Consider the following 22,703-nt stretch of genomic DNA (forward strand, 5'->3'; position numbering starts at 1 on the left):
ACTCTCTGAGTAAAGAAACTGCCTCTGACATCTGTCCTATATCTCTCACCCCTCAATTTAAAGCTATGTCCCCTCGTGTTGGTCATCACCATCCGAGGAAAAAGACTCTCACTGTCCACCCTATCTAACCCTCTGACTATCTTATATGTCTCTATTAAGTCACCTCTCAGCCTTCTCCTCTCTAACGAAAACAACCTCTATTCCCTGAGCCTTTCCTCGTAAGACCTTCCCTCCATACCAGGCAACATCCTAGTAAATCTCCTCTGAACCCTTTCCAAAGCTTCCACATCCTTCCTATAATGTGGTGACCAGAACTGCACGCAGTACTCCAGGTGTGGCCGCACCAGAGTTATGTACAGCTGCAGCATGACCCTGTGGTTCCGAAACTCAATCCCCCTGCTTATAAAGGCTAGCACACCATATGCCTTCTTAACAGCCCTATTAACCTGGGTGGCAACTTTCAAGGATTTATGTACCTGGATGCCGAGATCTCTCTGTTCATCTACACTACCAAGAATCTTGCCATTAGCCCAGTACTCTGCATTCCTGTTACTCCTTCCAAAGTGAACCACCTCACACTTTTCCGCATTAAACTCCATCTGCCACCTCTCAGCCCAGCTCTGCAGCTTATCTATGTCCCTCTGTATCCTATAACATCCTTCAGCACTATCCACAACTCCACCGACCTTCGTGTCATCTGCAAATTTACTAACCCATCCTTCTACACCCTCTTCCAGGTCATTTATAAAAATGACAAACAGCAGTGGCCCCAAAACAGATCCTTGCGGTACACCACTAGTAACTGAACTCCAGGATGAATATTTGCCATCAACCACCACTCTCTGTCTTCTTTCAGCTAGCCAATTACTGATCCAAACCGCTAAATCACCTTCAATTCCATACTTCCTTATTTTCTGCAATAGCCTACCGTGGGGAACCTTATCAAACGCCTTACTGAAATCCATATACACCACATCAACAGCTTTACCCTGATCCACCTGTTTGGTCACCTTCTCAAAAAACTCAATAAGGTTTGTGAGACATGACCTACCCTTCACAAAACCGTGTTGAGTATCGCTAATCAACTTGTTCTTTTCAAGATGATTATAAACCCTATCTCTTATAACCTTTTCCAACATTTTACCCACAACCGAAGTAAGGCTCACAGGTCTATAATTACCAGGGTTGTCTCTACTCCCCTTCTTGAACAAGGGGACAACATTTGCTATCCTCCAGTCTTCCGGCACTATTCCTGTCGACAAAGACGACATAAATATCAAGGACAAAGGCTCTGCAATCTCCTCCCTGGCTTCCCAGAGAATCCTAGGATAAATCCCATCTGGCCCAGGGGACTTATCTATTTTGACATTTTCTAAAATTGCTAACACCTCCTCCTTTTGAACCTCAATTCCATCTAGCCTGGTCGACTGAACCTGAGTGTTCTCCTCGACAACATTGTCTTTCTCCAGTGTAAACACTGACGAAAAATATCCATTTAATGCTTCCCCTATCTCCTCTGATTCCACACACAACTTTCCACTACTATCCTTGATTGGCCCTAATCTTACTCGAGTCATTCTTTTGTTCCTGATATACCTATAGAAAGCCTTAGGGTTTTCCTTGATCCTATCCGCCAACGACTTTTCGTGTCCTCTCCTCGCTCTTCTTAACTCTCCCTTTAGGTCCTTCCTGGCTAACTTGTAACTCTCAAGTGCCCTAACTGAGCCTTCATGTCTCATCCTAACATAAGCCTTCTTCTTCCTCTTGACAAGTGCTTCAACTTCCTTAGTAAACCACGGCTCCCTTGCTCGACAACTTCCTCCCTGCCTGACAGGTACATACTTATCAAGGACACGCAGTAGCTGTTCCTTGAAAAAGCTCCACATTTCGATTGTACCCATCCCCTGCAGTTTCCTTCCCCATCCTATACCTCCTAAATCTTGCCGAATAGCATCATAATTGCCTTTCCCCCAGCTATAATTCTTGCCTTGCGGTATATACCTATCCCTGCCCATTGCTAAAGTAAACATAACCGAGTTGTGATCACTATCACCAAAGTGCTCACCTACATCTAAATCTAACACCTGGCCGGGTTCATTACCCAGTACCAAATCCAATGTGGCCTCGCCCCTTGTTGGTCTGTCTACATACTGTGTCAGAAAACCCTCCTGCACACACTGCACAAAAACTGACCCATCTATAGTACTCGAACTATAGTATTTCCAGTCAATATTTGGAAAGTTAAAGTCCCCCATAACAACTACCCTGTTACTCTCGCTCCTGTCAAGAATCATCTTTGCAATCCTTTCCTCGACATCTCTGGGACTATTCGGAGGTCTATAGACAACTCCCAACAGGGTGACCTCTCCTCTACTGTTCCTAACCTCGGCCCATACTGCCTCAGTAGACGAGTCCTCAAGCGTCCTTTCTACCGCCGTAATACTTTCCTTGATTAACAATGCCACACCCCCCCCTCTTTTACCATCTTCTCTGTTCTTACAGAAACATCTAAATCCTGGAACCTGCAACAACCATTCCTGTCCCTGCTCTACCCATGTCTCCGAAATCGCCACAACATCGAGATCCCAGGTACCAACCCATGCTGCAAGCTCACCCACCTTATTCCGGATGCTCCTGGCGTTGAAGTAGACACACTTCAAACCAGCGTCCTGCTTGCCGGTGCCCTCTTTCGAACTTTTAACCCTATCCCTGACCTCACTACTCTCAACATCCTGTACACTGGGACTACAATTTAGGTTCCCATCCCCCTGCTGAATTAGTTTAAACCCCCCCGAAGAGCACTAGCAAATCTCCCCCCCAGGATATTGGTACCCCTCTGGTTCAGGTGAAGACCATCCTGTTTGTAGAGGTCCCACCTACCCCAGAATGAGCCCCAATTATCCAGGAAACCAAAACCCTCCCTCCTGCACCATCCCTGTAGCCACGTGTTCAACTCCTCTCTCTCCTTATTTCTCACTTCGCTAGCACGTGGCACGGGTAACAACCCAGAGATAAAACTCTGTTTGTTCTAGCTCTCAGCTTCCACCCTAGCTCCCTGAATTTCTGTCTCAAATCCCCATCTCTCTTCCTACCTATGTCGTTGGTACCTATGTGGACCACGACTTGGGGCTGCTCCCCCTCCCCCTTAAGGATCCCAAAAACACGATCAGAGACATCACGAACCCTGGCACCTGGGAGGCAACATACCAACCGTGAGTCTCTTTCGTTCCCACAGAACCTCCTGTCTGTTCCTCTAACTATGGAGTCCCCAATGACAAGTGCTCTGTTCCTCTTCTCCCTTCCCGTCTGAGCAACAGGGACAGACTCTGTGCCAGAGACCTGCGCCCTATTGCTTACCCCTGGTAAGTCGTCCCCCGCAACAGTATCCAAAACTGGAGAGAAACGGGGCGGAGAAAAGACAGGTGGAGAAAGAAAGAGACAGGAAAGAGACAAAAGAGAGAGAGAAAGTAAAGGAAGAGAATTAGAAAAGAGTTCTGTATTCCTATTTCATTTTCAGCCTTTGACTTTTAAAGTTGTGTTCAGGCTATTGTCTCAGAAGATAATTCCTGTGAATTTTTGAAGAAAATCAAATTGTCTACAAACTACCTTTTAAATCATTTCCAAGTTGTAACCAATGAACTTTGAATAAAACAATTCTTATTTGCACCTGACAAGTTTTAAACTTGCTTTTCTACTGAGTTTCAGCAATGTCTCACCAACAACCGGCAACCGTAAATTAAACAAAACTGAAATCAAATCCTTAAGATACTACAATTATGTAGATAGTCCAACTAGGGAAGGGGCAGTACTGGAACTGGTATCGGGGCTTGAGCCTGGACAAGTGGTTGAGGTTTCAATAATGTGGAGATGCCGGCGTTGGACTGGGGTGAGCACAGTAAGAAGTCTTACAACACTAGGTCAAAGTCCAACATGTTTGTTTCAAACACTAGCTTTCGGAGCACTGCTCCTTCCTCAGGTGAATCCTTCCTCAGATTCACCCGAGGAAGGAGCAGTGCTCTGAAAGCTAGTGTTTGAAACAAACATGTTAGACTTTACCTGGTGTTGTAAGACTTCTTACTGAGGTTTCAATAGGGGAAGATTTTGGGAGTAGTGACCACAATTCCGTAAGTTTTAGGGTACTTTTGGATAGGGGTGACCCTCGTGTTAATGTACTAAACTGAGGAAAGACAAATTCTGATAACATTAGACAGGAATTGAAGAATTTGGATTGGGTGTGGCTGTTTGAGGTTAATCAACATCGGACATGTGGGAGTCTTTAAAGTGACAATTGATTAGGATTCAAAAAAGTCATGATCCAGAGGTAACGAAGAATAGGTATGAGAAGTTGGATAATGAGGGATATTATGAAACTCGTCAAAAAGAAAAAGGAAACTTTTGTACCGTCCAAAAGGCAGTCAAACCCTTGAGGAGTATAAAGAAAGTAGGAAGGTACTTAAGCGGGAAATTAGGAGGGCTAGGAGGGGTGATGAAAAGTCCTTGGCAAGTAGGATTAAGGTGAATCCCAAAGCTTTTTAATCATATGTAAAAAGCAAGAGGGTGGCCAGGAAAAGGATTGGACCATGTAAGGAATCTATGTGTTGAACCAAAGGAAATGGGTGAGGTACTGAATGAGTACTTTGCATCAGTGTTCAACAAAGAAAGGGACTTTGTGGAAGGTGATTCATGGGTAGGATGTGTGGACATTCTTGGTCATGTTAACATCGAAAAGGAGCGAGGTTTTGGGTCTTTTAAAAGATATTAAGTCTCCTGGGCCAGATGGGATTTACCCCAGAATACTGAGGGAAGCAAGATAGGAAATTGCTGGGGCCTTGACTGACATCTTTGTATCCTCATTGGCTACAGGTGAGATCCCAGAGGAAGTGACAAAGGTGATTGATGAGGGGAGGTCAATGAATGTTGTTTACATGGACATCAGTAAAGCCTTTGACAAGGTGCCTCATGGCAGACTGGTACAAAAGGTGACGTGGTCACAGAAGGCAAAGGGTAGCAGAAGGGTGTTTTTCTGAATGGAAGGTTTAATGGTGTTCCACAGGGATCTGTGCTGAGGTCTCTGTTGTTTGTAGTATGGATAAACGATTTGGAGGAAAATGTAGCTGGTCTGATTGGTAAGTTCACGGATGACACCAAGGTTGGTGGACTGGCAGATGGTGTTGAGGATTGTCAGAGAATACAGCAGGACATAGATAGGGTGGAGACTTGGGCAGAGAAATGGCAAATGGAGTTTAATCCGGACAAATGTGAGGTAATGCATTTTGATAGGTCTAACATAGAGGAGAAATATACCGTAAATGGCAAAACTCTTTGGAATATAGAAAGTCTGAGAGATCTGGGCGTGTAGGTCCACAGATCTTTGAAGGTGGCAACACAAGTGGACAAGGTAGTCAAGAAAGCATACGGAATGCTTGCCTTCATTGGACGGGGCATCGAGTATACAAACTGGTAAGTCATGCTGCAGTTGTATAGAACCTTGGTAAGGCCGCACTTGGAATATTGCGCACAATTCTGGTCACCACACTACCAGAAGGATGTGGAGGCTTTGGAGACGATGCAGAGGAGGTTTACCAGAACGTTGCTTGGTCTGGAGGATGTTAGCTATGTGGAGAGGCTGAATGGACTCGGACTGCTTGCATTGGAAAGACGGAGGTTGAAGGGTGACCTGATAGAGGTCTACAAGATTATATGGGGCATAGATATAATGGATGGGCAGGCACTCTTTCCCAGGGTGGAGGGGTCAGTCACCAGCGGGCATAGGTTTAAGGTCTGTGAGGTAAAGTTTAGAGGCGATGTTCGAGGCAGGTATTTTACGCAGAGGGTGGAGAGTGCCTGGAACATGTTGCCAGGGGAGGTTGTGGAAGCAGATACATCAACAGCGTTCAAAAGGCAACAAACACTTGGAAAGAATGGGTATTGAGGGATACGGCACAAGGCGTGCTGAGGGTTTTGGCAAAGGTTGGTATCATGACCGGTACAGGCTTGGAGGGCCGAAGGGCCAGTTCCTGTGCTGTATTGTTCTTTGTTCTATCATAATACACAACAGATAACCCAGTGGTATATCACAATATGCTACAAATAACCAATGGTAAAGCTCAATATACTGCAGATAACCTGAGGTATATAACAATATATTACAGATAACCAGAGGTCTCTTACAATATACTACAGGTAACCAGTGGTATGTCACAATGTACTACAAATAACCAGCTTTATATCTCAATATACTACAGATAACCAGAGGTATATAACCATCTACTACAGGTAGCCAGCGGTATATCACAATATAAATAACAGAAGCAGAGTGAGGGCAGGAAGGTCAATGCTCACTCAGCTAGTGACCAGCTACAGAGTGACATCCAAAAGAAGCTGCAAAGAGGTTGTAATCCATTGTAACTTTATAAATGATGTGATATTGTCAGTAGAAGGCAGCTGGGTAGCACAATGGTTAGCACCGTTGCTTCACAGTGCCAGGGACACGGGTTTGATTCCCAGCTTGGGTCACTGTGTGGAGTCTGCATGTTCTCCCCGTGTCTGCGTGGGTTTCCTCCGGGTGCTCCGATTTCCTCCCACAGTCCAAAGATATGCAGGTAGGTGGATTGGTCACACTAAATTACCCTGTAGTGTCCAAAGTTTAGGTGGGGTTGCTGGGTTACCGGGATGGGGTGGAGGTGTGGGCTTGGGTAGGGTGCTCTGTCAAGCAGAGATGAAGGGCCAAATGGCCTCCCTCTGCGCTGTAAATTCTATGATTCTAAGTGGTCTAAATACCCTTGTGTCTACATATGTTTACAGACTTGAGTGCTGAAGAACAACTACGCCAGCTGAAGAATGAACGAACCTGTAAAGTGTGCTTGGACAGAGAGGTTTCCATTGTTTTTATACCTTGTGGACACCTGGTTGTGTGCAGGGACTGTGCTCCGAATCTCCGCTGCTGCCCAATATGTCGAGCTCTCATTCGAGGTAGTGTTCGAGCCTTCATGTCCTAACATCCGCAGGTACGGGATGATTCTCCAATATGAGGACAGCCTTGCTCTAATGTCTGTTGGTGAGGAAGGTAACCGCGTGTTACATTATTTCAGGAAACTCACAGCCATTGTTCCACAAAGAGAGAGAGTACGACCATTGTCTGCCCAATGTCACCTATCACTGCTGTTGTGGAGAGTTGGCAACTAAAATTCAAACATTTCCCCCACAAGAAGAAGAATAAATTTCATGTCAGATCATCCTCAGCCCATACACAGTGATCCCTGTTGATTAGACTGCGTTACCAGGGTAAAGTGCCTGGATTAGGTAAACCTATTTCCACGGCTGTGATGATACAGAATTAGAAAGATTTGGATTTGGGTTTATGTTACCTGTACCGAGGTACAGTGAAAAGTATTGTTCTGTGTACAACCCAGTCAGATCGTTCCATACATGAAAAAACATAGAACATTCGATAGATACACAATGTAAATACTTAAACACAGGCATCAGGTGAGCACACAGAGTGTCGTACTACTCACTATAGAAGATGCGTGGAGAGATCAGTTTAGTCTGTAAGAGGGTTATTCAGGATTCTGGTAACAGCTGGGAAGAAGCTGTTTTTAAATTTGTTAGTGTGTATTCTCGGACTTTTGTATCTTCTGCCCAATGGAAGAGGTTGGAAGAGAGAATAACCAGAGTGGGGGGGGGGGGGGGGGGGGGGGGTTTGATTATGCTGCCCGCTTTCCCAAGGCAGCGGGAGGTGTAGACCGAGTCAATGGATGGGAGGTGGGCTTGAGTCATGAACTGGGCTGTGTTCAAGACTCTCTGAAATTTCTTACGGCCTTGGACCGAGCAGTTGCCAAACCAGGCTGTGATGCAGCAGATAGGATGCTTTCTATGGTGCATTTGTAAAAATTGGTAAGAGTAAACGGGGACATGTCGAATTTCCTTAGTTTCCTGAGGAAGTACAGGCACTGTTGTGCTTTCTTGGTTGTAGCGTTGACATGTGTGGACCAGGGCAGATTTTTGCTGATGTGCACACCTAGGAATTTGGAGATGTCAACCACCTCCACCGCGGCACCATTGATGCAGACAGATACGTCACTTTTTGAAGTCAATGACCAACTCCTTAGTTTTGCTGATGTTGAAGGAGAGATTGAAAAGAGAGTAAGAAATTTTTATTTTTTTGCAAAAGCATACATTTTGGTTGGGATGATGTCTCAGCTGGTGTGAGAGAATGGACAAAGCTAAAGCACTGAAGGAGGCAAGTCATCCCATCATCCTTTTTGAAAGACCTAACCAAAGCTAATCAAATTAACCCCACTCTCACCCCATAGCCCTGTATCAATCCAAAACTAATCCCACTGCCTCACACCCTTCCGATTGCCCTGTCCCAATCCCAAACTAATCCCACTCGCCCAATTTCCCAATAGCCCTATATCAATCCCAAACTAATCGCACTGTCCCACTTTCTCTCCATAGCCTTGTATCAATCCCAAACTAATCTCATTGACCCGCGCTCTCCCCATAACCCTGTATCAATCCCAAACTATCCCATTGCCCCGCACTCTCCCCATAGCCCTGGGTCAATCCCAAACTAATCCCACTGCCCCACTCTCTGTCCATAGACCTGTATCAATCCCCAAACAAACCCCGCTACCCCACCCACTCTCTGTAGCCCTGTATCAATCCCAAACTAATCCCACTACCCCACCCACTCTTTATAGCCCTGTATCAATCCCAAACTAATCACACTGTCCCATCTCTTCCCATGACCCTGTATCAATCCCCAAACAAACCCCACTACCCCACCCACTCTCTGTAGCCCTGTATCAATCCCAAACTAATCCCACTACCCCACCCACTCCCTGTAGCCCTGTATCAATCCCAAACTAATCCCACTACCCCACACTCTCCCTGTAGCCCTGTATCAATCCCAAACTATCCCATTGCCCCGCGCTCTCCCCATAGCCCTGGGTCAATCCCAAACTAATCCCACTGCCCCACTCTCTGTCCATAGACCTGTATCAATCCCCAAACAAACCCCACTACCCCACCCACTCTCTGTAGCCCTGTATCAATCCCAAACTAATCCCACTACCCCACCCACTCCCTATTGCCCTGTATCAATCCCAAACTAATCCCACTACCCCACACTCTCCCTGTAGCCCTGTATAAATCCCAAACTAATCACACTGTCCCATCTCTTCCCATGACCCTGTATCAATCCCAAACTGATTGCACTGTCCCACTCTCTCCCTATAGCCCTGTAGCAATCCCAAACTAATCCCATTATCCCACTCTCTCCCTATAGTTCTGTATCAATCCCAAATTAATCCCACTACCTCACTCTCTCCCCATAGCCCTGTATCAATTCCAAACTACTCTACCGTCTCACTCTCTCCCCATAGCCCTGCATCAATCCCAATCCCAAAGAGGGGTCTGGACAGAGTAGATTGGGAGAAACTAGAACCAGAGGGCACCGATTTACGGTAATTGACAAAAGAAGCAAGGATGACATGAGGAAAAGCTTTTTCACAGATAGAGCGGTTAGGATCTGGAATGTGCTACCCAAAAGTATGGTGGAGACAGAGTTACTGAGGCTTTCAAAATGGAATATGATCATTCTGTGAAAAGGAACGATTGCAGGGCAACGAGGAAAAGGCAGGCATTGAGTGAATTGCTCTGTTAGAGGGCCAGCACAGACGCAGCAGGCTGAATGGCCACCTGTGCTGTAACCATTTTCTAATTCTAATACAGTAGAGTTTCCCAAAGTTCAGTGTGAGGTATACCTCTGTCTTTGATATACATAAACGGCTCGGACTTGGGAGGTACAGGGCACAATTTTGGAACTTGCAGAGAACATTAATGTTCATAAAATCATAAGAACTAGGAGCATGAGTAGGCCATTCAGCCCATCGAGCTGACACATCATTCATTAATAAAGATTGTAAATAGTTGAAGCCCTCGCTCTGATCCCTGTAGCAGCCCTCTCATTACCATTTGCGACCAAATGATCCATTTAACCCCACTTCAGACTCCTGTTAGATAGCCAATCCTCTAGCCATGCTGATCTATCACCCCAAGCACCTTGAGCTTTTATATTGTGCAATAACCTTTTTAGGTAACACCTTATTGAATAGCTTTTGTTATTTGGAAAGATTAGTGAAGCTGGGGTTGTTGTGCATGGAGTAGAAAAGGTTAAGAGGAGTTTTGGTAAAGATGTGGAAAATCATGAAGGATTTGGATAGAGCAAATAAAGGGAAGCTGTAAGCAATGACTGAAGGATCAAAACCAGAGGACTCAGTTTTAAGGTGATTGACAAAGGGGACAATATTAGGAAAAACACTGAGTATGTCAGATTTTCAGTACACTGTCTGAAAGCGGGGGGTGGGGGGGGGTGATGATGGTTACAGATTATATTGTAGCCTTCAAAAGGAAATTGGATACATATTTGAAGAAGAGAATTGCAGGGCTAGGGGAAGGAGCATAATGCAATGCAATGGAATGGGATCAGCTGGATTGTTCTTGGAAACAGCCAATGTAGACTTGATGGAATGGTGTGCTACTGTACTCCTCTAGTCTATGGTACAATCAAAAACATTGTATTGACATCATTAACTGAGGCCCAAAGCTCCAAATGTGGTGCTTCCAACAGTTGTGCCAGCCAGAGACATCATTTGGGCACAATTCTCCGGCCTCGTTGCGCTCTTGCTCGGAGTGGCGGAAATGAGAACCGCGCCAGGCGGCAAACAGTTTTTAATGCAGCCTGCTCCCGTAGGCAAAATCAAAATCTCGCCGTAGCATGGCGAGAAACCAGTTATCGCCAGTTAAGCCTTGGCAGCATGGTAACACAGTGGTTAGCACTGCTGCCTCACGGCGCCGAAATCCCAGGTTCGATCCCTGCTCTGGGTCACTGTCCGTGTGGCGTTTGCACATTCTCCCCGTGTCTGCATGGGTTCCATCCCCACAACCCAAAGATGTGCAGGTAGGTAGGAGAAGGAGCTGCGCTCCGAAAGCTCGTGTTTGAAACAAACCTGTTGGACTTTAACCTGGTGTTGTAAGACTTCTTACTGTACTCACCCCAGTCCAACGCCAGCATCTCCACATCATAACCCTAACAACAGCCGAGGCCACTGGCCATGCAGCTGAAGGCTATTGCTAATAGGGAATTAAGTGAACTCTTCATACAACCCAAAGGGATTCCCGTGGGTTCGCGGGCCATATAGCATGTGGGAATCATTGCCTAGTATCCCAAATACACCTTGATGCCTGGACACCGTGGGCGCGATTCTCCGCCCCCCACGCCGGGTGGGAGAATAGCGGGAGGGCCTCCTGACATTTTTCACGCCCTCCCGCTATTCTCACCCTCCCCACGCCCGACCCACGCCACCAATCGCCGCTCGCCGTTTTTTACGGCGAGCGCTGATTCTCCAAGGCCGATGGGCCGAGCGGCCGGGCCTTCACTCCCGTTTCAACACGGCAGCAAACACACCTGCTCGCTGCCGTCGTGAAACGGGCAGCAGATGCCCATTTGGGGCATCTGGGAGCCCGATTGGCACGGCAGTACCACGGCCCGCGATCGGTGCCCACCGCCCTTTTCCCTCCGCCGCCCCGCAAGATCAAGCCGCCATGTCTTGAGGCTGAGGGAAAAGACGGCAACTGCGCATGCGCGGGTTGGCGTTGTCCAACCTGCGCATGCGCGGCTGACGTCATCGGCCGCGTCAGCCGGCGTGACGCTCGACGTGTGGCCTTGATGACCGTCGTCAAGGCCGTGCCACCGTGACGCACAGGGCCGGGCTCCTAGCCCCGCCCGGGGGGGAGAATCGGCCCCGGAACTGGGCGTGAAGGCTGCCGTGGGTCACGGCCTGTCCCACGGCAGCCTTTACGATTCTCCGCATTTGCGGAGAATCTCGCCCTGTGCCTGTACACTGCAGGAGGCAACACCACATAGGCAGCGGCCAATCTCCAAACACCCAGGGGATGGGGCACAGCTCCGGTGGCATGTCCGCGACCAGAAGGTGGGTGAGTGCAATGGGGAGACGGAGATGCCTGGAGAGATGGGCCAAGGGTTTGGAGGTCGGCCCGCATTTCGGAAGAAAGTGACAGAGGCACAAGATTGTGCACAAGGGTATTTATTGTGTGTAACAATTCTCCACTCCTGATGGTGCCGCTCCCCCCCCCCCCCCACCCCCTCACTTCATCCCCTACCTACCCCCATCCCCTCCTCCGGTGCCGTCTGTGATCCTCGATGTATTTGGCCTTCCTAGCTCTACCAATATATCTAGGTGTGTCCCCAGGATGCACATCAGAGGTGGACGCAGACAGTTGATTACCTCATTCCATGGCCTTCGATGCCCCTGGCGGACATCCTCTGGGGACTTTGAGGCCAGAGGGCACCGGCTCACTTGTCAGTGGCACAGCCGTGCCGCCCTGTCCCGTGTGCTGGCTGCGAGATGCGGGTTCAGAGCGATGGAACTCGGGAGAGCTGGTGGCCACCATCGCCCCTCCATGGGACGGGTTCGGATTGGCGCCCAGTGCCCCCTCCTCCCGCTCGGTGCCCATAGGAACAGAAACTCAGCTGGTTTGAGCCCCGGCTGCCCATGCATCATCTGGCTCTGCCAACCCTGGTGGTTCCCCATGGTCTGCAGCGTCATGTCGATGCCCTTGCCGATGCTCCTCAGCGACTGGGACATGCTCTGCAATGCCTCTGCAATGTCCACCTGCGTCTAGGACAAGCTCCGCAGCACCTCGGCCATTCCTATCTGAGTGCGGGACATGTCCCGCAGAACCTCATCAAGGTCAGCCTGGTACTGGGTGACATCCTCCAGCGAGTTGGACATTCTGCTGAGACCCTCAGTCATGGCCGTCATCGACAGAGCAACGCTTTGAACACTTATGGTGCCGATGTCGTATACCAAGCTCTCCACTGCGGTCACCACCCTTGCTGTGTTGGCTATGGTGCCACACATTTCCGTCAACATCTCCTGCACCAGTAACCTCTGGGACTCCTCCAAGAGGCTATGGATTTGCTGGAGTGTCACTGACATCCCCTTCTGAATGTCCCGGCCACTCCCTAACGTCTCCATCAGCTCCGGGATGGCCTCTTCCTCAGCATCAGGCTGGGACCCAGCTGGGGCCTGGGATCCAGCAGCCCTCCAGCTGCTGTCTCGCCTGATGGGGGGTTCCTGCCTTCACCTGATGTGCATCAGCAGCAGTGTGTACATCAGCAGCAGTGTGTGCATCAGCAGCAGTGTGTGCATCAGCAGCAGTGTGTGCATCAGCAGCAGTGTGTGCATCAGCAGCAGTGTGTGCATCAGCAGCAGTGTGTACATCAGCAGCAGTGTGATGCTCACCAGATTGTGCCCCAGAAGCCTGACCACTAACATTTCCCCCCAAGGTGTGTGTATCTGTGCTGGTGGAAGGTGGGGTGACCTCTGAGGTGGTCACATGGGAGGCAGGAGAGGGGGTTGCCCGGGATGGGCCGGTGACATCGGCTGGAGGACCAGTGGGAGAATGGACACTGTGGCCAGTGGGAGAAACATGTCAGTCAGTAAGGCAATCACTACTCGGGTTTGATAAGTCCCCCGGATGGAGCTCGATGGTTCCTCACCTCTGTGGCGTCCGTCAGCCTCCGCGTAGGTGGCCACCCTGGCCTTGGCCACACCAGCCCCCTACAGGGCACGCTCCTCGAAGGAGGTGAGAATTCCTATTTCCGACACCCCTCACCAAGTCTGGATGGTCTTCTGGCGATTATGGGAGAACTTTTCCTGAGGAGACACAGAGAGGGCATCGCTAGCCACATGCGAGGTTCAAAGTGGTGGGTGGGGGAGGTTGTGAAGAAAGGGTTGGGGTGGGGGGGTTTAAGGGAGAGGAGGATGGAGGGAAGGTTGGGGTTATACGGGGAGTTGGGTTTGGATGTTCACGTGGGTGCGGTAATGTCTCGGGTGAGGGACATGGGTGTCTACTCACTCGTGCTGCTCAGTGCAGGTTGTTGACCTTTTTCCAGCACTGGAGGCCAGTCCATTCTGGTCCTGGCATTCACAGCCTCTGCCAGCTCGTTGCAGGCAGCACTGGCTGCCCGCTGGCTGACCCTCCGGGACCCTCTGGGGACAGGATGTCCCTTCTGGCCTCTACTGCATTTCGCAGCTTCCCCTAGTTAGTGTTCCCGAATCTTGTGGCTGGTCTCCTCGGTGCCATTGTTGCGAGCTGGCTGGGGTTGGCTGTGCAAGTGCAGCTTAAGTGCTACTCATCCTTGTTAGCGGGGGGGGGCCTGGCGAGTGCGGTGCCAGCGAATCGGCTGCTGACCCTTCATTTGCGGCGAGAAGCCCATGGGGCCTCGTTAAATGGACCAATTAACGTTCAATAGCGAGGCCGAGCATCAGGAAGCTCTTGGCAATTCCCGCTCGCTACCAAACTTAGAAATTAGTTATTAGAAATTCTTCCGGAAAATTGCACCCAAAGTTGGTAGATCAAATGGGTTACAGTGTTACACTGAAGTTACAGATTCTGTTCCAAAACTAATAAAAACTCCACATTCAGCAATTCTGTTCAACAACTTTGGATCTTTCTGGCCCCAGTGACTCACATTTAAGGAATGTAAGGACAGATTACACAAATTATGCCTGTTTTTGCTAGAATTTAGGAGGCTAAGGGGTGATCTGAAGTCTTCAGGATATTAACATGGAAAGACGGGGTAGATAATGATAAACCATTTCCGCTGGTTGGAGATTCTAAAGCTAGGGGACATAGTCTAAAAATCAGGGCTAGACCGTTCCGGGGAGATGTTAGGAAGAACTTCTTCACTCAAAGGCCGGAAGTGGTTTGGAACTCTCTCACAAACCGCAGTTGAAGCTCGATCAGTGTTAATTTTAAATCTGAGATAGATTTTTGTTAAGCAGATATTAAGGGATATGGGACAAAGGCAGGTATATGGATTTAAGTCACAGATCGGCCATGATCTTGTTAGGACAGGCTCGAGGGGCTAAATGGCCTACTCCTGTTCCTAAATTCCATAATGGGAGAGACGTGGGCTCGCTAGATTACCGCCCAGATCAGGAGGCGGCAACCTGTGACTGCATATCTACATGTAACTCTTTAATATATCACCTGAGACTCCCAATCTTTTCCAGTTGGATTTCAGTACGGTAACAGAGGTTAGCACAGTTGCTTCACAGCGCCAGCGACCTGGGTTTGATTCCCACCTTAGATCACTGTCTGTGTGGAGTCTGCACGTTCTCCCATGTCTGCGTGGGTTTCCTTCTGGTTTTCCGGTTTCCTCCCACAAATCCCGAAAGACGTGCTCGTGATGTGAATTGGGCTTTCTGAATTCTGCCTCAGTGTATCCGAAGAGGCGCCGGAATGTGGTGACAAGGGTATTTTCATAGTAACTTCATTAATAATGTGACATGACTAAAGATTATTATAAAACATGAACAAATCCTAAAGAAAAAGCCAAGAAAAATAAGAGCTGTGTTGGGGTTAAAGGCTAATCATTATTTTACACTTTGAGATGTTTCAAATAAACCTGTTTCAGTGGTACAGCCACACCATGACTATACATTTGGGAGTGATTCTCTGTTGCCTGACGCCGACTTCGTAATCGGTGATTGGTTGGAGAATTGACTCCGATGCCCAAATTGGGGCCCAGTTTCACGGCGATCAGCCATGCTCTGCCCCTTTGGAAATGGCGTAATCGTGTCGCGCACCGCACGCCGTTGGCGTGTCATCGACAGGCCCTCCCATGATGCTTCACCCCCAATGGGCTCAGTTCCTGACGACGTGGGACACGCATGGTCTCAGCGGTCGGGAACCCGGTGTGATGACTGCGGACCGTGTCCAACGCCGCCACACTTGGCCAGGATCTGTACCGCTGGCCGGAGGGGCTCCTGCAAGGGCTGGGGGGATTGGTGGGAGGTGGCCGGGGGTGACCAGGGGGTGGCCTGTGGGATCACGGATAGCGTGTCGGGTCCGTGCACTTTGTGCAGGGTGACCGCTGCAGGTCGTCAGCTGTGCCAAGGACACGCCCATTCTCCAGCCATTTTCGGCACAGGAGCTGGGAGTTTCACCCGGTGCCGCTGTTAGCCACTCACCAGTCCCAGAATCGGTGAGGAGTCCTAAACCTCCCGGTGAGGGGTCGTAGACCTCCCGCGGGTTCTCCGTTCGAGCCGTGAAACGGGGAATCCAGCCCATTGCCTTTGATTCCAGGAATAGATTTTATCTTTGTGACCAATATTGTTTTTAATACCACAGGGATGATAATTATTCTGAATGTCCAATTAGAAGTTTTTTTAATCACAGCTAAAATTTGGTTCCAGGGTGATTTTGTTAACAAAATTATAGTTTATTAAAAAAATCAAAAAACACCACAATTCAGTAAGTCTATTTTAAGTTTGATTTTTCTTCTCATAATGAAACATAAATTTAATCTGTGTATTTGATTTATTATAGATTTATATTATAGTTATTTTATATTAGGCATTCTACTCACAAAATCCACCAAGTGTTTGGTTTAGAAATGCTAAATTGTCAGCTTCTGGCTCACAATAATTTTTATTTTAGGCAATTCTTTTGAAAAAGGCTCTTCAAATAAAATAGGTCGCGGCCCTTGGCCGAGATAGTGAAGATGCTAATTAACTAATTATTCCAGGAGTTTCCTCACACACTGTCCCTGAGGCAGAAATAATTAACAAGAGTAATGTACTAGGCACCCAGGTTCAAATCCCATCACTGCAGATGGTGAAATTTGAATTCAATAAAAATTTGATGACCATGAAACCATTGTCGATTGTCGTAAAAACCCATCTGGTTCACTAATGTCTTTAGAGAAGGAAATCTGCCATCCGTACCTGGTGTGGTCTACATGTGACTCCAGATCCACAACAATGTGGTTGACTCTTAACTGCCCCCTCAATTAGGGATGTGCAATAAATGCTACTACAGCCTACGACGCCCATGTCCCATGAACGAATATTTTAAAAAATACACAATGGGATTCCGACAGCTCCACGCCCTATAAGATTGGCCTCAATGGCAAACTTGTAAATCGAGCTCAAGACATTTGCTCACCATGTAAGCTTGATGCTGAAATAGGGATGGAGTTTTCCGGCTATTCGCAGGCGGTGTGGGGTGATTTCAATGGTATCTTGGTAGGCTTTATCGCACTGTGTTTGTAAACTACTCAAATGTACTAGGCTAGCCTGGTTTGTGCGTTTAATTTCAGTGATTTCCCTGTCCTTATCAGCTACTACCTGTTGCTCTATTTATTTATCTCGGTGAACCACAAGCCTTTCCCTTATATCGATCAAATGACCACACAACCAGTTAGTTCAAAAGATGGTTTATTTACATACACAAGAGTTATCTCAACATGCAAACACAATATATACTACGAGTTAAATTACACCTATGAGCTACGATAACCTATACTTAACTTCAGGGTGACCGGCATTGTGCAAATGGATAAGGCCTTTATCTGGATTTCACTTGGCTGGTTCGAAGAAAGTGGCTCTGTCTCTGCTGGGCTCATCCGTCAGTTAGCAATCGTCGGTCTTGAACTTAACTGGCTGTTCCTGCTGCAATTGGGTGGGACAGGCCAGATCCAAGAGAGACACATGGGATTTTGCGCTCTTTGGGGCGGTCCTTAACCTTGGACCCAATAGATCGACGGGGCTCTGATCACTCTCTTTGATTTTGGCCAATAAAGGGGTGGGTGCCTTGGTAGCTGGGTGGGTCCTCAGCGGCCATTGACCTTGGCAGTTGTGCTTTCTGAGTAAGGGGCACCGATCAGTCTGTGGTTGTACCGGTTGCTTGATTGGAGTTCTATTGTCCTGGGAAAATGGGCCATTGAAATGTAAACGAGCGAGGGTTTCGGTCAGGTCTGGTTACCTGTGTTTTAGATACACATAGGCTGCGTATCTGTCTGAGCCCTGGGTTGGGCATAATTCCCATGGTCCTTTGCAGGTGGCCATCTTAGATGGCTACATTCCTGTGCTAGTTTGCATTGGTGCTTCTCTTTTAAGTTTTGGGCTTGCACCTGCATTTCTTCTTTAAACTTCTTTGCCTCCTGTGCTAGTCAGCATGGTTTTGTGAAGGGTAGGTCATGCCTCACAAACCTTATCGAGTTCTTTGAGAAGGTGACTGAACAGGTAGACGAGGGTAGAGCAGTTGATGTGGTGTATATGGATTTCAGTAAAGCGTTTGATAAGGTTCCCCACGGTCGGCTATTGCAGAAAATACGGAGGCTGGGGATTGAGGGTGATTTAGAGATGTGGATCAGAAATTGGCTAGTTGAAAGAAGACAGAGAGTGGTAGTTGATGGGAAATGTTCAGAATGGAGTTCAGTTACGAGTGGCGTACCACAAGGATCTGTTCTGGGGCCGTTGCTGTTGTCATTTTTATAAATGACCTAGAGGAGGGCGCAGAAGGATGGGTGAGTAAATTTGCAGACGACACTAAAGTCGGTGGAGTTGTAGACAGTGCGGAAGGATGTTGCAGGTTACAGAGGGACATAGATAAGCTGCAGAGCTGGGCTGAGAGGTGGCAAATGGAGTTTAATGTGGAGAAGTGTGAGGTGATTCACTTTGGAAAGAATAACAGGAATGCGGAATATTTGGCTAATGGTAAAATTCTTGGTAGTGTGGATGAGCAGAGGGATCTCGGTGTCCATGTACATAGATCCCTGAAAGTTGCCACCCAGGTTGATAGGGTTGTGAAGAAGGCCTATGGTGTGTTGGCCTTTATTGGTAGAGGGATTGAGTTCCGGAGCCATGAGGTCATGATGCAGCTGTACCAAACTCTGGTACGGCCGCATTTGGAGTATTGCGTACAGTTCTGGTCGCCTCATTATAGGAAGGACGTGGAAGCTTTGGAACGGGTGCAGAGGAGATTTACCAGGATGTTGCCTGGTATGGAGGGAAAATCTTATGAGGAAAGGCTGATGGACTTGAGGTTGTTTTCGTTAGAGAGAAGAAGGTTAAGAGGTGACTTAATAGAGGCATACAAAATGATCAGAGGGTTAGATAGGGTGGACAGCGAGAGCCTTCTCCCGCGGATGGAGGTGGCTAGCACGAGGGGACATAGCCTTAAATTGAGGGGTAATAGATATAGGACAGAGGTCAGAGGTGGGTTTTTTACGCAAAGAGTGGTGAGGCCGTGGAATGCCCTACCTGCAACAGTAGTGAACTCGCCGACATTGAGGGCATTTAAAAATTTATTGGATAAGCATATGGATGATAAGGGCATAGTGTAGGTTAGATGGCCTTTAGTTTTTTTTTTTCCATGTCGGTGCAACATCGAGGGCCGAAGGGCCTGTACTGCGCTGTATCGTTCTATGTTCTATGTTCTATGTTCCTCCTGCCTGTCCTCTTTTACTATCTTTATCTCCTCCTGTGATTTATTTAGTTCCTCGTTTTCCTCTGCTAGCTGTCCATGGATGGTCGCTTGGACCTCCTCAGTTCCTAGCAGTTGCGCCAAGCAGCACACTACGGCCATTGGCTATCTGTACTTCTGCACACATTTCCCATGCACTTTACCTAAATCTTCCCACCAAGCCTGCCCTATCGCTCCAGGGCTTGTCTTGGTGCTTGAGCAATATTCCAGCCACATGGCCCATTCTTTCCCTTTAATTACTTCTCCGTTCCTGATTCCTGAGCTTCCATAAATGTTTTTTTTGGAACAAGGGGTTCAGAGCCGATCGGACAGCGGGTACGGCTTGCGGCTATTTTCCGGCCTTAATCCCTCTGAATTTGCATGCAAATTTACAGAGTTTATCCTCTCCTCCCTTGTTAGGTGCACATGTATTTAATACACAATTCCAAAATTTGTTGATTTGTCCAATATGGGGCGAAATTCTCCCCTACCCGGCGGGGCGGGGGGTCCCGGCGTAGCGGAGTGGCGCCAACCACTCCGGCGTCGGGCCTCCCCCCTAAAGGTGTGGAATTCTCCGCACCTTTAGGGGCTAGGCCCGCGCCAGAGTGGCACCCGCTCCGCCGACTGGCTCCAACGGCCTTTGGTGCCATGTCGCCCGGCGTCGGGACTGGCCGAAAGGCCTTCGCTGGTCGGCGTGATTCCGCGCATGCTCCGGAGCGTTAGCGGCCGCTGACGTCACCACCGGCGCATGCGCGATGGAGGGGGTCTCTTCCGCCTCCGCCATGGTGGAGGCCGTGGCGGCGGCGGAAGAAAAAGAGTGCCCCCACGGCACAGGCCCGCCCGCCGATTGGTGGGCCCCGATGGCGGGGCAGGCCACCGTGGGGGCACCCCCCGGGGTCCGATCGGCCCGCCCCCCCCTCACCCCAGAACCCTGGGGGCCCGCTCGTGCCGCCAATTCCGCCGGCTCAGAGGTGGCTTAAATCACGTCGGTGTGAGAGACCTGACAGCGGCGGGACTTCGGCCCATCGCAGGCCGGAGAATCGCCACGGGGGGCACGCTGATCGGCGGGGTGTGATTCCCGCTCCCGCTGATTCCCGGGTGGCGGAGAATTCCCAGGGCAGTCCCAGGTAGATGTCCAATCGATCGATCAGGGCTTTATCACCTTGATCGATCCCAACCAATTAAGAGTTTCCATCTTAATGGTGGGGTGGGTCCCGGTCGGCAATGGCCGTTAGCGTCCTGTGCACGTAGACCTTCCCAAATAAGGAAAACAGATCCCACCAAGTCTGCCACTTATTGCCAGTTTCTACCTGGAGCCCATTGTCCTGGGATGGCCTTTTAACGCCCATTTTCCTGTATTAGCTTCTGCAAAGTCTGGGCTGCAGCTTTCGTGTATCTGCAAGCTGCAGCCTGTCTGTGTTTGACTTTGACCATTTTTCCCAGTGATCTTTGAGGGCAGCCATTTTAGTGTCCACATATCTATAGTGACAATAATGTCTAGCATTACATGTGATTCCATTATTGGGCAGCTGTTGTGTACTAAGAATTATACTAACAACCAATTTAAGTTTATCAGTTACGTTTGGGCAGGGTTCTGAGGAATGTGGAGGAACAGAGAGATCTTGGGGTTCATGTCCACAGATCTCTGAAGGTTGCCACTCAAGTGGATAGAGCCATGAATAAGGCCTATAATGTGTTAGCGTTTATTAACAGGTGTCTTGAGTTTAAGAGCCACGGGGTTATGCTGCAACTGTACATGACCCTGGTGAGACCACATTTGGAGTATTGTGTGCAGTTCCGGTCACCTCACTATAGGAAGGATGTGGAAGCATTGGAAAGGGTGCAAAGGAGATCTACCAGGATGCTGCCTGGTTTGGAGGAAAGGTTGAGGGAACTCGGGTTTTTCTCATTGGAGTGGAGGAGGATGAGAGGCAACTTAATAGAGGTTTATAAGATGATGAGAGTGGACGTTCAGAGAATATTTCCTCGGGTGGATGAAGCTGTTACAAGGAGGCATAACTATAAGGTTCAGGGTGGGAGATAGAGGAGGGATGTCCGAAGTAGGTTCTTTACTTAGGAGTGGTTAGGGTGTGGAATGGACTGCCTGCTGTGATAGTGGAGTGGGATACTTTAGGAACTTTCAAGCGGTTATTAGATAGGCACATGGAGCACACCAGAATGCCAGGGAGTGGGATAGCCTGATCTTGGTTTCGGACAATGCTCGGCACAACATCGAGGGCTGAAGGGCCTCTTCTGTGCTGTACTGTTCTATGTTTGCAATTGTAGTGAGTCAAAGTGGGATCTGGCCCCGATGGATTAGAATAAAATATTGACAGGTGAAACGAAGGTAGGCAATGGGATTTGCAAAGAGAATTATTCGGATAAGGAGTAGAGGAAGGACAACCAAAGCTAAAGCTCTCTGGATTGAGGGAAATATAGAGCAAAATTTAGGGTTTATTATATCCTTTTTGAGTGCTGTGAGAGCCCTTAGGATTCCAAAATAGTTGACCAAGATGTGCACCCAAATTTATGAGACAAGTCATGCTGCAGGCCAGCTCAGTGTGAGCATTACACACACACATAAAATATCCACCCAGGAGAATGCAGGGCAGCCAGTGGTGCCAGTTTGGAGTTTAACACTCTGGCCAACATCTCTTAACCTCACATAGCTGAACATGTATTCAGTAGTTAGAAGTATCTCCCACCCCAACCCATCAGGCCTATTTAAAGGGATCCTCAATGACTTACAGTTTAATTGTTGGTTGATTTCCTCCAGCTCAATATCGCCACGTTTATCGCTTCATAGTATAAAACTTGATTCTGTGGAGTATTTGGTGCTTTCCGTAATTGTTTCAAGTTGCAGAAGTTGACAGGTGCGGAAGGAGATTTTGCTGACTCTAAGACTTCTCCACAAATCAGTTGCTCCCAGATAGGTAGTAATTCCCCTTGGAAAACAGCATTGTTTGGAGAAGGAACAGAGGCCAGGTAGAGCAAGACAAGCTGCTGGAAGTGGGATAAGCAAGTTAGCGATGGGACAAACAGGTGAAAATTGCAGATGTACGATCTACAGTTTTTCAATCCTCCTTAGATTTTGGAATGGGGCCAAAACTTTAACGTCTTGAAAATGTTACTCTCCTGTTTAAAGGAGGGGGAGGGACGAACCTGATAACTACTGGCCTATCAGCCTAACGGCGATGGTGAATAAACTTTTTGAGACAATAATCCAGGTCAAAATTAATTGTTACTTGAAAAAAAAAGTTAATCAATGACAGTCAGCATGGATTTGTTCAAAGAAAATCACTTTTTTTTTAACATAAATTTAGAGTACCCAATTATTTGTTTTCCAATAAAGGGCA

The 22,703-nt window shown here is 48.3% G+C and overlaps 1 protein-coding gene across 2 annotated transcripts in view; it reads left to right on the forward strand.

Annotated features, from left to right (window-relative positions):
• The window catches only part of LOC119953299 (baculoviral IAP repeat-containing protein 7-like), an 87,874-nt gene that overhangs the window by 61,939 nt on the left and 3,232 nt on the right, over window positions 1-22,703 (forward strand). For both annotated transcript variants that reach the window (XM_038777426.1, XM_038777427.1), the window contains one exon: window positions 6,805-7,007. In XM_038777426.1, coding sequence (XP_038633354.1) covers window positions 6,805-6,998 — 194 coding nt within the window. In that variant the 3' untranslated portion in view covers window positions 6,999-7,007. The remainder of the gene's footprint in view (window positions 1-6,804; window positions 7,008-22,703) is intronic.

Source organism: Scyliorhinus canicula, chromosome 18, assembly GCF_902713615.1.
Source record: "Scyliorhinus canicula chromosome 18, sScyCan1.1, whole genome shotgun sequence".
Classification (NCBI taxonomy): Eukaryota; Metazoa; Chordata; class Chondrichthyes; order Carcharhiniformes; family Scyliorhinidae; genus Scyliorhinus; species Scyliorhinus canicula.